Below are 16,164 nucleotides of genomic sequence, written 5' to 3'. Positions count from 1 at the left end.
AAAGCTTTTGACCTCCAGCCCTAATCTGCAGGAATGTTCACACAATCATTCCTCCCTTTACCCAGAAAGGTGGAGAAAATACATATTTCACATAAGTTTAAGAACAATACTATGGACTGGCATGATGATTTAAGGCTATAAAACAATGAGCCGGGTAGCAGATTCTTATTTTCCTTCTTAAGCGGTATGTTGAGTAATAGTAAAAGTGTTCATGCCGCCTATGCAAAAGCAGAGGACTAAGTGGTTAAGGCAGGGAGAATTCATACCAACATTAACTTGGCTTTATGGACTCTGCCTCACCAAGTGAGTAAAGGACTGAAATATGGAGATGAACCCAGGAATCTGTTCCAACAGGAATGGCTTTGCAGACATGTCCTGAATAATCTGCAAATGTGCAACCCACATATCCCTTTGTGAAGTTAGGCAATCAAGCTCAGGCTGCCAATATTAATTTAACCCTGTCAGCTGTTTCTCACTGGAAGTGCAGAACGATTGTTTACATGTTACCTACCTCTCTCATTGGGGTACAGCCATGCAATCTCTGATCTCCTCTTCCCTGCAAAATTCATTTAAAGGAGCAGAACATGACAGACAGAATTCTGTCATTAGCAAAGCAAGTTGTTGGGCCAAGGAGATATTAGCACAGTGTCAAATTTTTCCCTTTAAATCCATTAAAAGAGATGCATCTCTTAAAATGGGGATCCCAATTAGTCCTTCTAATATGTGCTAGTCATCTAACATCCTTTTTCAAGGTGTTCATCAGTATCTCTCAGTATCTGCTGCACCTAGCTTTACCAAATGTTGTTTCAGTGGAACTAATCTCTGAATCATCTTGCAAACCTGCTGTACAGCTGCCTTTTCTGCTAGTGCCAATTAATACACTTTGCAGATTATATGATGAAACAAGATTTTTGAAAAAGAAACAAAATGAAAAGATGGCAATACTTGGTATGCGTGGAGGGCCTGGTAGCCGGATTGGGCAGGACTACTGTGGTGTGTACTGGAGATACTGAGTCGGTAGTGGAGAACCTCCAGCTGAGAGACAACAGAAACAAAAAGGAAGGAAAAAAGGGAGAGAAAAGAGCAAGAGAAAAAAAACAAAAAAAACAAAAAACAAGGAACAGTGAGAATGATCCAGAGAAGGGGTTGTGGGGGGAAAAAATGGAAGTCACAAATACAGTCAATGACAACATATCACAGCAGCTGCAGGCACAGTATCCTCTTCTCCTTTTGGTAATCAGTTGCTTGATTGCACAGGTACCTTGACCCTCATTAAGTTGGGAAAGTAATTGACAGGACATTGTTGTTGGGTTCACAATTAACATTAGTGGGTTGGGGGGAAGCTCTGAATGAGTCGTCTCTGTGTCTGCCTCTACCACAGAAGCAGCAGGCTTGTAACCATGACCTGACAAGCATAGAGACACACAGCTTCCGCCAAACACGTTGAGGAAATCTTAGGCTCATGAAACTTAGTCCAACCTCTCCACTTGAAACCAGCTAAACTGCAGGACAGAATAGCTGAATATAACGATTAACACGTGGGATGCTTTGATGTGGGGCAAAACCAATAATTTTTCTGGGAACACTTACTTGCAAACTAGTATTATGAAAGCTACTGTAAAGCTATCCTGTAGCCTGCAGTGCACTGGCAGACCAAGGTTTGGGATTCTTGCTGGTGTGCCAGTGAGAATCAGAGGAGCCAGTACGGGGACATATCTTGCCCCAGGGACATGGAGGGGGAAAAGGGAAAGGGTTGATTTCATCACTGTGAGCCTCTCCAATTAACTGTAGTATTGACAATCACCAGATAGGAGTCTGCATGCTCTATGATTTGTTTTTCTAGTTAAAGGCCAAATACTATTGATGGGAATTCAAATTTGTGGAAAGTTAATAGGTCTCAAAGACCGAATGGCCTCTACTATTGGGGGGGGAGGGGGGGGGCAAGCTGGGGAAACACCCAACCAAACAAAAAGACAAGCTTGTTGTAGAGATGGCATGCTGAAATAAAAACACGGCCATTAAAGTTCTAGGCGAGTGCCGAGATCTTCCCAAGTCTCAACCACACTCCTCCTTGGACAGGAAACATTTTCTAAAACTAATCAATATAGTGGTGAAGAGGATACTGTAGCCACATTGACATGTATGGAATAAATTAAAAAAATCAAAACAAAATGTACACCTAAACAGAGACCCAAATCAACAATATCAGACATCTAAACTAACTCTCCGTCTCACGCCTCCTCTAAGTTTATCTGTTCCTTTCTCCTCTATTTTCAATTCAGTTTTATTCTGCTTTGCTTCGACACTGCTAAGAGAGTGCTAGCAATGCCACTGCAAGGTCCCCAACAGCAGAGCCCATCTTCTGCTATGGTAATTAACTCCCCTCCCATTTGCTGCAGCAAGATCTAGACACCTGAAGAGTGCCACACATGCAATTGTTACTGGGATCTGCGATCCCTGGCAATGTAAGAACAACAGGCTTTACACAGAACCCTGTTAGATACTGGCCCCTTAAAATAAATCAAATCATGACAAAAGCAGAAGCTAAAAGGAAACAGATACTGCACACCTGGCCCCCATTGAGCAGCTGCAAAACAGACAGAGGAAAGGAGAGTACAACAGAAGAGAGGAAATATGAAATTGAATCAAGTTGAATTAATGGTGGGGAGTCATTAAACCCACCATGATAACAGGCTCACTCCACATTTGGGAGCAATTTCAAGCAGAGTAATCACAAGGGAAAGTAATTCTTCTTGAAGCAAACTCTCTACTGGCTCCTCCCCATACCTCAGCCCCACCCCTTTATTACTGAAGTAAAAGGTTTTCTTAGTGACATGAATCATTCTTAAGATCTGCCCGTTTCTTCCGACAATTCAGAGGGGCAATGGGAAATGACACAGCTGGGACCCAGCATAGCATTCCCAGATAACCCATGTTTTTCTGCTGCAGGAAGACGCACCAAGTTCTGTGGAATGCCATCCCATCCCCGCACTTTACAGGAGAGTTTGTAGCTAGAGACTTAAAATAGCACATTTAAAATCATGACTGGGCCCAAGTTCTGAGACCTTCTATGGCACTGACCATCCCTCTGCTCCACACATGCAGAAAGGTAAACGGAAACAGGGGAAGATACGTGGTCATTATTCACTTTACTTTTGCAAGTTCTAGTTTCTTGCTCACATCTGAATGACTGATAAGCTTCACTAGTTTTTTTTCAAACTCATCCAGATAATACTCTGGTCAGTTAAGTACTCACTGCTTGAGAGAGAGTGCTGTCTCCACACCTTCCAAAGTCTTACATCTCAGAGTTCTGGAGGAGGGTACCTTTTTGGATGGGGATGCCACTTCCCTGCCCTTGTTTTCTATCACAGAATATCAAGGTTGGAAGGGACCTCAGGAGGTCATCTAGTCCAACACCCTGCTCAAAGCAGGACCAATCCCCAATTTTTGCCCCAGCTCCTTAAATGGCCCCCTCAAGGATTGAACTCACAACCCTGGGTTTAGAAGGCCAATGCTCAAACCACTGAGCTATCCCTCTCCCACCCAAAAGCTGGAGGATTTCATTTGTCTACATGCCCATGACTAGTAATTCTTGGGAAATAATCAGGGACAGAAGTAGGACCATCAGGCAGCCACAGCCTCAATCCTCCCCAATCAGTGCATCTGGGTGGGAGCCTATGGTGGCAAAACTCCTTTAGGTGCTACCCATGCATTTCCACAGTGTAAGTCACACTGTTTGATGAGCACTAAGAAATCATCATCGTCGTCGTCGTCGTCATCGGCCTGGATGCTGCTATAACATTAGAAGACAGTGTCTCAGCTACAGAGGGTGAACAGAGGAGAGAAGTTTAAAGCGATGCATTATTTTTTTTACCTAAACATAAAGCTGCATGCACAAAGACTATGCAGACAGAGAACAAAGGTACTTAAAAGCAAAGCCTTTCCATCATCAGTGCATAGCCACGCTGCTGGGGTTCCTGAGTGGAGACCTATCATCTTTATTGCAGTTTGAGCTCAAATCATTTTTTGGAATAAAAACAGACAAACTCACCACAATTAGATCTTCAACATTCTTCCCTAACAAAATATTTGTTTTATAACCTGATGAAGTGAAGGATCAGAATTTCCCAGTCAAGCAACTCTCATCTTACTCCTTCACACATTAACAAGCCTTTAGTAACTTTTGCATTTCTTCCCCCACTGGGAATCCTAAGAATCATCAGTCCCCGGGCATTTTTCCAAATTCCCTCAAATCTCAGCGCTCCCAACTCTTCTGATACCAGGTTCCCCTTTAAGCACATCAGTTTTATTCTTGAACAGCTAGAACAAATGGCTTGTAATCAATGTAATATCTTATTTAAGTAAGATCCTATAAGAGATCCCAAAGTTACATATACACAGAAAGCACTTCAGCCACCACTGAAATGCAGCGCACATTTAACAATGCCAGTTTCTGGGACAGGAAATATAGACTCCTTAACCAATTAAAACTATAAAGACAGTTTATGAAAACCCATTGAAATTGGATTTAGGGTAAAATCTTTGCTCTTGAAAAACATGCCACTGGATCTTCAGATGACTAACTCCTCAGTAACGCTATCAGCTGCAGAAACCAAATTTAGGTCTCGTGTCGCCATGTTGACATTTTTGTGTGGGATTTTAACAGGGCATTTTGTACTGAAGTCTTACCAATAGTTACTGATCTAATTACTATGAGTAGCATTGATTGTTATGACCATTCCACAACGTCAACTTTATATATATTTAGCTATTGCAACAAAGGCAAATGCAGATGACACAGGCATCTTCACCACATCTTTTCATCACTGCAGCTTAGAAGCTCTGAGGTATGCTTTTAAGAACACTCCTTTGTAACCATCCACTTAAAAGTTCTCCATAAGATGCGAAGTGACAAAGGTTCACCCCAAGATAAGAAGCCAACAAGCAAGACACACCCACAAATGAAGCACAAGCTATTACCTTGACATGAGGGGACTGCATTTTCTGATACATTTCCAGTGAGTAATGGTGAAGCCACATTTCAACAAAAACCTGCAAAATAACAAATGTTTTCTCAGCTAGAGGAAAAGAGGGAAGATCCAGGAATAGCCAGCCACAATCTGCCTCTGACTGGCCAAATTGAAGCCTGTTGTACATCACTCAACAAAAGACTAAGTTATACTTGTAAAATAGTGTAAAGCATGTACTTAGAGACGTTTCCCTTTTTACAGACTTCGTTCTTTCCAAGTTCACCTTTACTAAATTTTTACATTTAGTGAGATAAGTGTGATCCGCATAGTATAATACTATCCCAAAGTATTATTTCACAATATCTGCAATCACACGTCCATATAGTTACACTGCATGTTGCGGTTATGAGGCCAAAACTTCTCACAGTTACACACCTACAAACTCATCTACTGTGTTTCAATGTGGTTCCACAGGTGCAAGAGCACTTTCCACCCCACCAAGGTATATGTTTTCTTTTCTCAATATTTTTAAGGCCCATTACGTTTCTGCCATTACTTGCATTATCACTGAACACACTCTCTCTCTCTATTTGTTCTTAGGAGACTATTATACAATATAAGTCAAAACACCTTGTATAAATACAAGAAAAGTAACAAGACAAGCAACAGCTACCATATAGATCATAAAGTCAGAGGAATTGTAAACACAGTTCTGAAACATTGAAAGAAGAGTTCCTCCTTTAGCTCACCCAGCAGAACACTCACCTGAGTGTTAGCCTGTATCCGCAAAAAGAACAGGACGACTTGTGGCACCTTAGAGACTAACAAATTTATTTGAGCATAAGCTTTCGTGGGCTATAGCCCATTTCATCAGATGCATGCAGTGGAAAATACAGTAGGACGATTTTATATACACAGAGAACATGAAACAATGGGTGTTACCATACACACTGTAATGAGAGTGATCAGGTAAGGTGAGCTATTACCAGCAGGAGAGAAAAAAAACCTTTTGTAGTGATAATCAAGATGGGCCATTTCCAGCAGTTGACAAGAAGGGGTGAGGAAAAGTAGGGGGGAAAAATAAACATGGGGAAATAGTTTTACTTTGTGTAATGACACATCCACTCCCAGTCTTTATTCAAGCTTAAGTTAATTGTATCAAGTTAGCAAATTAATTCCAATTCAGCAGTCTCTCATTGGAGTCTGTTTTTGAAGTTTTTTTGTTGTAATATTGCGACTTTTAGGTCTATAATCAAGTGACGAGAGAGACTGAAGTGTTCTCTGACTGGATTTTGAATCATATAATTCTTGACGTCTGATTTGTGTCCATTTATTCTTTTACGTAGAGACTGTCCGGTTTGGCCAATGTACATGGCCGAGGGGCACTGCTGGCACATGATGGCATATATCACATTGGTAGATGTGCTCAAATACATTTTTTAGTCTTATGCTCAAATAAATTTGTTAGTCTCTAAGGTGCCACAAGTACTCCTGTTCTTTTTTCTGGGAATACCAGTGATCCAAGTTTAGTGGCTTTAATTTATTAACTGGCATGTCTGTTTAATAAGAATGTGTGTGTGTGTGTGTCTCTCTCTCTCAAGGGAGATGGGAAAAGGCTGCAGGTGAACTACATAACAGGCACATCACACATTTCCTATAAGTATTACTTATCCATCCCTGAATTCAAATACCTTAGCAGAATAACCTATTCTTTTTTACTCTTCCATCTGTTTTCATTTCCCTTCCAACTTGCTTTAAGAATAAAAGCCCTAATGATCAGTTTAATCCTTTAGAGTATAAGAGCCTTGAAGCAAAACCTAATATAAGGCTAAGTTTCTTTAGGCCAAGATACGTCAATTCCAGTAAAATATTCAATTATATGTTAATCAAGAGAGAGAGTGGTGAGCAAAGCATGTGCGGGAGATGCAGGCACAGACTTCAGTGGATGACTCCCCAACACTGCTGCTTTATTATTTAGATTGCGAAAGCACCCAAAATGTGTTAGGCAATTTCCCCATATAGAAAAAGACATCGTCCCTGATTGGAAGAACTTACAGTCTACACAAAGACCTTGGTGTGGCAATGGAAGGAAGCATTTTAATTTTTTTTCCTACTACCTGTCTGGTGACTGGAGTGAGGGGGAGGAAATGAACAAGAACCGCGTCACTTACACTCAACCAAAGAGCAGCTTTATTTGAAAGAGACATTATCATGATCACTATACCACAAAATAAAGCTACACTGACAGCTTATTTTATTTTATTTTTTGAGAAGAGATAAGATCCTTATCTCCTGAATTCTAGGAATTATTTTAAAAAATTGATTCTTGCTTGCTTGTTGTCTAAACTTAGGTCTAATTTAGCATGCGATTCCCCATAATGTTGTTAATACTTTGGATAGAAGTCATCACAGAAATGCAAATAACTCAGAACATTTGTGAATTAATTCTCATAACCACCTGTAAGATAGGTATTATCCCCCAAACTGAGGTGCAGAGATTAAGTGTCTTGCCCAGAGACACACACCAAGTTTGTGGCAGAGCCAGGAATAAACCTACAAACTCCCAACTCCCAGTCCTGTGTTTTGTTCATTAGTCACAAGATCATCCTTCCCCATAAACATCCTGCGTACACACTATTACACTGTACAATCAATATTTCAGTTTAGCACTGGGGCAAGATATCAGGTTTTGAATAAATTCTTAGTTCCTTATATTTCTCTCCCTAAATAAGGAGCGACTTATTCTGGTGTAAGTTGGATGAGACTCAGGCCCCTGAAATCCAAAGAGTGACAACTATTGCTTAACAACGTAGCAGTGCCTTTTTATTTTATGTTTCTTTATATTATGTTAATAGAAAACAACCGCTGCACTGCTCAGTTCCATTAACAGACTGCAAGGTAGAAAGGAATGGAAAAGAAAGCGGATCTTTAGTTAGGAAAAAAGAGATTTACCTGCAAATAAGCTTTTTCAGCCATTCTAACTTTAAAAATATAAGAAAATAAATCAGACTCACTTTAAGCACTGTTTCTGATCTCCAGATCTCTTGGGAAGCAGGATCAGCATTCACTGAAGGCTGATGAGCAATGTGCCGTTTCAGTAGACTAGTGTGGTGTATGCCATAAGAAGTGAAAGGCACTGCTGGGGATCTTTAAAGAGAAGTTTATATAAATACCGAAGTCAATGGGCCTCTGTACAGGGACAGAGGTCATAGATTGTAACCACAAGGACATAAAGAAACTGAATAAGAGTTTGTGCCAAATAAAGCTACGTAATTAGAATTTTAAAAATTAAGCAAGAGGTTGCAATTACTAGCCATAGCATTAGTAAGTGTCCCGTGCCTATTTTCATTTATTATTTTAAATGTCACTATGCAAACCACACACTACATTCTGCAATACACTATTTAATTTAGCCTGTCTCCTATTCAACTTTACTGTGAGGTTAGGCCTTCATTAGGCAGCTAAATCATTAACAGACTTTATTAATCCAGTTTAAGGTTGAAGAAAGCCTGAGAGAGAGCTTTTGGGAGTCACTCAAAATGCCATTGTTAAAAAAAGCCACAACAATATATATTTGAGTAAATAAACATTTTTGATGATAAAAATAATACATAAAAATACCAAATTCAGAATTATCTTTACAAAAATTATACATTCCCACTCATCCCAGATGAGTAAGATACCAGCTTTATCCCTATTAATCATTGTAGATTTTGTGCATGTGCTGGTAAATTTTCATGTCCATTTTGCAAGGCTAATTGAAGAGCATAAGTCAAAACTACACAGAAGCTCAAAAAACTTTAGTAAGAGGTTGAAATTCTTTCCTCAGGTCCTTCACAGTTTGTGGCTCAATAAAATCAACATATATAGTTATGCATAGTCTGCCACCTAAACTTTGATAACCCTTTTGTATGCTGGATAGTAAAATAAAAAATTCTACCCAGGCTTTGTATACCAGATCAAGTAAGAAACCCACAACAATTGGTAGCTTGCAAGGAAACACTGACGCATTGTTAACTAGGACATGGAAGTTTATAGCAGCAGAGACTGAAGCTGGCAACATCAAAAAGTTAAAACAGAAGATACTGTTTGCCAAAATTGTCTGGAGTCAGCAAAATTGTTAGAATGTGAGAAGTTCCTTCAGCTACAGCCAAGACCAATTCAGTTTCTCCCTGACTGCACGGCATATGCATTAAATGGTACAAGCCACTCCTGGGTGGATGGTGAGTGTGTCCCACACTAGTCACAGCAGGAGCCATAATTAGTGGTATTGAATGAAAAAAATCCAACAGCTACAAACCACATTTATAACTCATCTCTGGCTCCACTACTAAAGGCCAGCAAACTTTCAGGAGAAAAGTTTCTCAGCTTTCAGTGACCCCTGTATTATATCCTCCATTGTAAGACTACTATACAGGTACAATCATGTTTATTTTATGTATGCATATACACACAATATAAAAATGGTGGCATTTTCTTACAATATCTGGGGTGAGAACTCATAATTGAAGCAAGCCAGTTTTTGTGAGCACTGCCCATGCAGTCTAGCACGGATAACGCAAATTTACCAAGTTATTACCTAGGAGCAGGTGAAGGGATGCCCCCGCCAGGATTGGAAGAAGGTGGAGGAAGAACACTTCCTTCTGTAGGAAGGAACCATTTCAGGTATGTGTCCACCAGATTGAAATAAGCGCTGTTTGAAGGGCTGACATGATGGGTGGTAGGAGAGTTCTGGAATATATACACACACCATATAGCTACAATAAGTAAATACACACACTGTTACAATAAGTCACTGGGAACAGGGATTTCAGGACCTGATAAATCTCATTCTGGGTCTGATGCAGGAATTACTGGATGAAATTCTATGGCCTGTGTTATGCAAGAAATCAAACTGGATGTTCATAGTGTTCTATTCTAGCTTTAAAGATCTGCATTTTCATGAGCTCTTCTGCAATGATTAGTGTATTGAATCACACTTCACATCTGACAGCAACATTAGATACTGCTAAAAACAAGGGAAGTTTGGTGCGCAGTATAATATAAGACTGCCATGTGTATTGTTTGTACAACAAAGTACGAAAGATGATCAACATGCTCAGCAGGTATAAAGTAAGAGTGCACAGAAAGCTGAAGTTTCTATACCTCATTCATCCTCAGCCACCAACGATGGAATGCAGCACTGAGAAGAGGAAGATGTGTACCATTATATAGATGTGTATAATCACTGCCTATGTTTTCATCATATCAAATGGTATTTACAAGCAACAGGTGCAAGATTTAGTTTAACTAGGTGCTTGCATTTAGAGAAGATGGAAGCTTTCAAAGTGCAGTGAAGAAATGGTTTGCCAGAATGATGCCACTTTAAAGGGAAAAAAGGATAAAATTTACTTACCCTCTGTGTGATAAGGCTTATTGCAAAGTAAAACATGTAATATTCAAAAGGATCTGGAGAGACAGAGTCAAGGATACAATAAGTACAGCTTATTGGAAACATGATATGAACTTATTGGCCTTTTAAATCTTCAGTATCTCAGTGCTAGTTTTAGAAGACTTTCTAGAGCTCAACAGCAAGTTCAGGTTTGATCTCTTGCTCTCTTCCCAGGTGTTTATTACACACTGTCAAGTAATTTAGGTTTCTTCTCCATACCAGACAAACAACCTAGAAATATTTATGAAACATAAGGGCTGAAATCCCGGGCCCACTGAAGTCAATGGGAGTTTTGCCATCAACTTCGATGAGGCCAGAATATCATCCTAGAAGTTTTCACACATTCAAGATTTCAATGGATGACAAGTTTAAGTCTAAACATTCCTCTACTGTGTTTGCAATCTGAACATAGCAGCATTGGACTAAGGCACATCACTGTACAGCTAAGTACAGTAAGCAAACAGCAGAAATGGATCTTGATTTCTCAGTTTTAGTCACTTAAAATATTAAAAGGAATTAAAAAATGTAAACCCTTCAATTGTCAAAAGGATACTGAGGGCCAAGTTCGAGCCCAGGCCTCCAGATGGAGGGAACTGGACTTTGTTGTGGTATAGTGAGCATTCTGGTAGGACTCGTTCTTGCATTGAAGCCTTCACAGGGCCCTGAAAAGAGAGGGAGTAATGAGATACCTACCAGACTACTAAGAATATGTGAATGAGTTTTTGAGGATGTATTCTTGTATCGGACTGTAAAAAGATGACTGGTTCTTTGTTCTAGACTGTGGCTATTTGGTTGCAATGGAAAAGTTATTTCACGACGCTTCCATGGAAAACCTGTTTTCCTACAACCATAAAGTGTTATGTTCCATAACCAGGATGATAGTTAATCTTCATTAAACTTACAGGAATGAAGCATCTGAGAGATATGAGATGTTGTTAGAGGTGGGGATGCTTTCCAACAAGTTTGGAAGAGAAGTTTTAAACTCCATCCATTGGTAATCAAGACAAAAATAGTCTAGTGCCTATTTTGGCAGCCAAATAATAAAAAAGAGAAGTGAAATTTCTTAGTTGAACAGCACAGAAGTTGCTGATAGTAACATAAACTAACAGCACAACTTCTTAAAAAATCCATCATGACAATGAATGCTCTGCCTCTAACAGCCCTCTGAAACAATCAACAATCTAGAAATCCCATCTCCAGAGCCTGCTATGCTATGAAACAGTAATTCAAATACTACAGTGGCAGGCCCTATGCTGAACCCAGAGTATCTGAGTAAGTAACGTTCCAATGGGTGCAACACCAAAATAATTTTCTCTTACATAACCTTTAACAGTTACTTACTGGAAGATAGGAGACTGGAAATTCATATCTGTACTCCTCAGCTTGGAGTTTGTAAACCAGCTTCATCATCGGGCCACTGTAAGCAAGGATGAGGAAAAACAGTGAGCATCTTTTTTTTTTTTGACCCCTTTTGTAGATGAATGTTTACACACGAGGAAACATGTCAAATACTAGTTTATTAATTCACCATGAATTTTCCACTGCTCTAAAGTTGGCACATTTACCTGGGATCCAGGAAATCCAGCGCAATAGCATACTCTGTAGGATTCACTCTTCCATGCAAACAGCGAAGATTCCAACCTATGATAATGCCATCCAAACTACCAAAAATATTCTCCACTAGCCATGGGAAGATGGCATGCAGTTCCTACAGGAAAACAACCAGAAAAAGGGTTGGAGTCATAATAGATAAATAAAATTTTAAAAAAAGAAAGATTGCTGTTCAGGTGTAGATTCTTTGTCTGAAGAGTCTTAATTTCAGACATCTGAATGCAAGAAATATTTTCCACCAACTACACTCAAAATATGCATAATTTTTTTTATTTCCAGGGCACACTTCTATGTGCAGAACATTCAGTGGAAATAATTTAAAGAAATTTAAATGCAAACATATATTCCATCCCCCTTGATGTGAAGTTAGACTCTGCCTGTTTTCTAATTCCTTGATTCCCATCATTTTATAGACTGAACATAAGAACGGCCATAATGGGTCAGACCAAAGGTTCATCTAGCCCAATATCCTGTCTTCCAATAGTGGTCAATGCCAGGTGCTTCAGAGGGAATGAACAGAACAGGTAATCATCAAGTGATCCATTCCGTGTTGCCTATACCCAGCTTCTGGCAAACAGAGGCTAGGGATACTTCAGAGCATGGTTTTGCATCCTTGCCCATCCTGGCTAATAGCCACTGATGGACCTATCCTCCATGAACTTCTCTAATTCTTTAATGAATCCTGTTACAGTCTTGGCCTTCACAATATCCTGTGGCAAAGAATTCCACACACTGACTGTGCATTGTGTGAAGAAATACTTCCTTTTGTTTGTTTTAAACCTGCTACCTATTAATTTCATTTGGTGACCCCTAGATAACAGTTCCTTATTTACTTTCTCCACATCAATCATGATTTTATAGATCTTTATCATATCCCCCCCCAGTCGTCTCTTTTCCAAGCTGAAAAGTCCCAGTCTTATTAATCTCTCCTCATATGGAAGCTGTTCTATACTCTTAATAATTTTTGTTGCCCTTTTCTGTACCTTTTCCAATTCCAGTGTATCTTTTTTGAGATGGGGTAAGCAGATCTGCACATCATATTGTTACCATAAAAGTTTTCAATTTAGAGTGATTAAGGTAGCAGAAAACCTCATTCTTTATCCCTAGACTACTATGTTCCAACTCAACTGGTTAGTATCAGTCATGTGTCACATCTTAAAATATTAGTGTCCTCATATTTGGCATTTCAGTAGAGAATGAAAAGTATGATTAAGAATGTGATCAATTAAAAATTTGGAGTTTTGTAACTAATGGAAAAGTTAGGTAACTTTTGGGAAACTACTGAACTCATAAAACTTCACATAAGAATCTTAAAACTCTTTACAAAGGCCAGAATAAAGAGAAATATTTTTAAAATAATATTTTTATAACTCCACTGAGGCATAGCTTGGACTACATTCATTGAAAGGTAGCTGTACCTTGGCAGGAAAATCTTCAATGACTATCTCCAGATCATGACACCTCTGAGCAAAGGGCTTGTTCATGCAATCTGCCTTCAAACTGGCCTGTTATGGACAGAAACTGAAATCACATCACTTCTTCAAGAGAAAGTAAAAAGGGCAACACTTATAAAGATCTTGGCAGAGAATTCTCTAGTTACAATATTGCTCTTGTAAAAAAGCAATGGGCTGTCATTGTTTCCATCATAAGATTTACTCTAAACATAAGTATTTTTTAACTCAAGACAAATCTCAGATACAGGTTTTTTTACCTACTTGGATCTACATTACAAGTTTTAAATTAAAGAGCAAGTACTCAATTTGTGACCATTTAAGTTCTATGAAAATAAGACTACATGACATTTAGAATGGTCATCACACACTAGAGTATTTGAGAAGAGGAGCTGGAACTTTCTCAGTGCATTTCCACAGAATGCTTTCAGATTTTATGCTATACATTCTGCTTATAGATAAATTGTCAGGAATTAATATGTGGAGGATTAAATTTTCAAGTGATTATTTGGCAATTCATTAGTCAAAAGCAATATCACCACAAGACTTTCCTAACCTAACACCATCTGTACTGGCACTTACCAATAGGAAGCTAGGCTGTTGTAAGTGAGGGACAGCCATAACTGTCTTTCTACAATACCCCAAAGGAGGTGTGATCTCAGGAAACCACTGGAAAGAAAAGAGATAGAAACATCTAAGTGAATATTAAAATCTCATGTTACAACACTGCTACAACTCACTTTCTGATATATTCATGTTTATGCATGAAAACAGGCAAAATGCATGTTTATTATGTCTATGTGAACTGGAGTAAACCAAGGCAGATCCCTGACAAAGGTGACTACGCTGTAATTTCCCCAAAGTTGATAACACTGCACATTCGCATAGAAATAATACAGTCTTTTCCAAATAAACATAACTTGGGGGTTGGGGGAAGGATGCAAAAAGAGCCTTTGTTTAATTAGACTGCAGCCAATGCAGGGGCACAAAACCATCTCTAGGGGACACAACCTGTATGGCATGGACTGTATGACGTGTTTATGGAAGCACCAGTCCAGCAAGAGAAAGAAGACACTATCCAGATGTGAGATTGTCTGCAAATAGCTCATGCTATAGCTCCCGCTGAGATGGTGGCTGCTGACACAGGGAACACAAGCACATTACCACCAGTTTCAGAGTAGCAGCCGTTTTAATCTGTATTCGCAAAAAGAAAAGGAGCACTAGTGGCACCTTAGAGACTAACCAGCTCACAAAAGCTTATACTCAAATAAATTGGTTAGTCTCTAAGATGCCACTAGTACTCCTTTTCACATTACCACCAGCGGCTGAAGGGACCAAGAGAGACAGGATCCTGGAAGGTTTTATGTTTGTCGGGGAGTGGTGGGGCTGAGACTCCCTCCAGGGGGCTGGATATTGGGGGCCGGATATTGGGGGCCCTGCTTACAGCCTCTCCCCCCGGGACTGAGACCCTATCCAGGGGGCTGGATATTGGGGGCGCTTACAGCCTTCCCCTTGGGGCTCAGACCCCTCCAGGGGGCTGGATATTGGGGGCCCAGATTACAGCCTCCCCCTAGGACTCAGACCCCTCCAGAGGGCTGGAAACTGGGGGCGCTGCTCACAGCCTCCCCCTAAGGCTGAGACCCCCTCCAAGGGGCTAGATATTGGGGGCACTGCTTACAGCCTTCCCCTTGGGGCTCAGACCCCTCCAGGGGGCTGGATATTGGGGGCACTGCTTACAGCCTCCCCCCTTGGGGCTCAGACCCCTCCGGGGGCTGGATATTGGGGGCCCAGATTACAGCCTCCCCCCCTGGGGCTCAGATCCCTTCAGGGGGCTGGATACTGGGGGCACTGCTTACAGCCTTCCCCTTGGGGCTCAGACCCCTCCAGGGGGCTGGATATTGGGGGCCCAGATTACAGCCTCCCCCTAGGACTCAGACCCCTCCAGAGGGCTGGAAACTGGGGGCGCTGCTTACAGCCTCCCCCTAAGGCTGAGACCCCCTCCAAGGGGCTAGATATTGGGGGCACTGCTTACAGCCTCCCCCTTGGGGCTCAGACCCCTCCGGGGGCTGGATATTGGGGGCCCAGATTACAGCCTCCCCCCTTGGGGCTCAGATCCCTTCAGGGGGCTGGATACTGGGGGCGCTGCTCACAGCCTGCCCCTAAGGCTGAGACCTCCTCCAGGGGGCTGGATATTGCGGGCACTGCTTACAGCCTCCCCCTTGGGGCTCAGACCCCTCCAGGGGGATGGATACTGGGGGCGCTGCTTACAGCCTCCCCGCTTGGGGCTCAGACCCCTTCAGGGGGATGGATACTAGGGGTGCTGCTCACAGCCTCCCCCTAAGGCTGAGACCCCTTCCAGGGGGCTGGATATTGGGGGCGCTGCTCACAGCCTCCCCCTAGGGCTCAGACCCCCTCCAGCCCCGCCCCCAATCTCCAGCCCGTTCTCCCGGGAGCCGGACCCCGGCGGGAGGGAGGGGGCGTCTCCCCACCTCGCGCGGGGGCCTCTAGCAGCAAGGAGCGGGAGCACATGCCCCCCCACCTACAGCTTCCTGCCCCGCGGCCCAGGGGGGCCCCTCACCTCGCCCCGCTGCCCCGTCCCGCGCTCTACCGCCCCAGACCATTTTCAATCCGCCGCCGCTCCCTCCTCCCCTCGGGACCGGCGCTGTCGTTAGACGTCATCCCCCTCTCGGCGCGTTGCAGT

General features: G+C 41.6%; 1 protein-coding gene across 3 annotated transcripts in view; it reads right to left on the bottom strand.

Annotated features, from left to right (window-relative positions):
• SMPD4 (sphingomyelin phosphodiesterase 4) overlaps nt 1-16,135 on the bottom strand; it is a 29,464-nt gene extending 13,329 nt beyond the window's left edge. The window contains exons 1-12 of one of the 3 annotated variants that reach the window (XM_077834711.1): nt 16,042-16,135; nt 14,046-14,132; nt 13,431-13,517; nt 11,967-12,109; nt 11,743-11,818; nt 10,955-11,063; nt 10,366-10,418; nt 9,550-9,701; nt 7,985-8,117; nt 4,981-5,052; nt 946-1,035; nt 512-556 (exon numbers count right to left, since the gene is read on the bottom strand). In XM_077834711.1, the coding sequence (XP_077690837.1) occupies nt 512-556; nt 946-1,035; nt 4,981-5,052; nt 7,985-8,117; nt 9,550-9,701; nt 10,366-10,418; nt 10,955-11,063; nt 11,743-11,818; nt 11,967-12,109; nt 13,431-13,517; nt 14,046-14,084 (999 nt within the window). In that variant the 5' untranslated portion in view covers nt 14,085-14,132; nt 16,042-16,135. The remainder of the gene's footprint in view (nt 1-511; nt 557-945; nt 1,036-4,980; nt 5,053-7,984; nt 8,118-9,549; nt 9,702-10,365; nt 10,419-10,954; nt 11,064-11,742; nt 11,819-11,966; nt 12,110-13,430; nt 13,518-14,045; nt 14,133-16,041) is intronic. The other 2 variants (XM_077834712.1, XM_077834713.1) reach the window with 2 other exon arrangements.
• Between the last annotated feature and the right edge of the window lie 29 nt (nt 16,136-16,164).

This window comes from Eretmochelys imbricata, chromosome 15 (genome assembly GCF_965152235.1).
Source record: "Eretmochelys imbricata isolate rEreImb1 chromosome 15, rEreImb1.hap1, whole genome shotgun sequence".
NCBI classification, from domain to species: domain Eukaryota; kingdom Metazoa; phylum Chordata; order Testudines; family Cheloniidae; genus Eretmochelys; species Eretmochelys imbricata.
The sequence above is the reverse complement of the archived record's forward strand: the minus strand, read 5'-3'. Positions and strand labels throughout refer to the sequence as shown.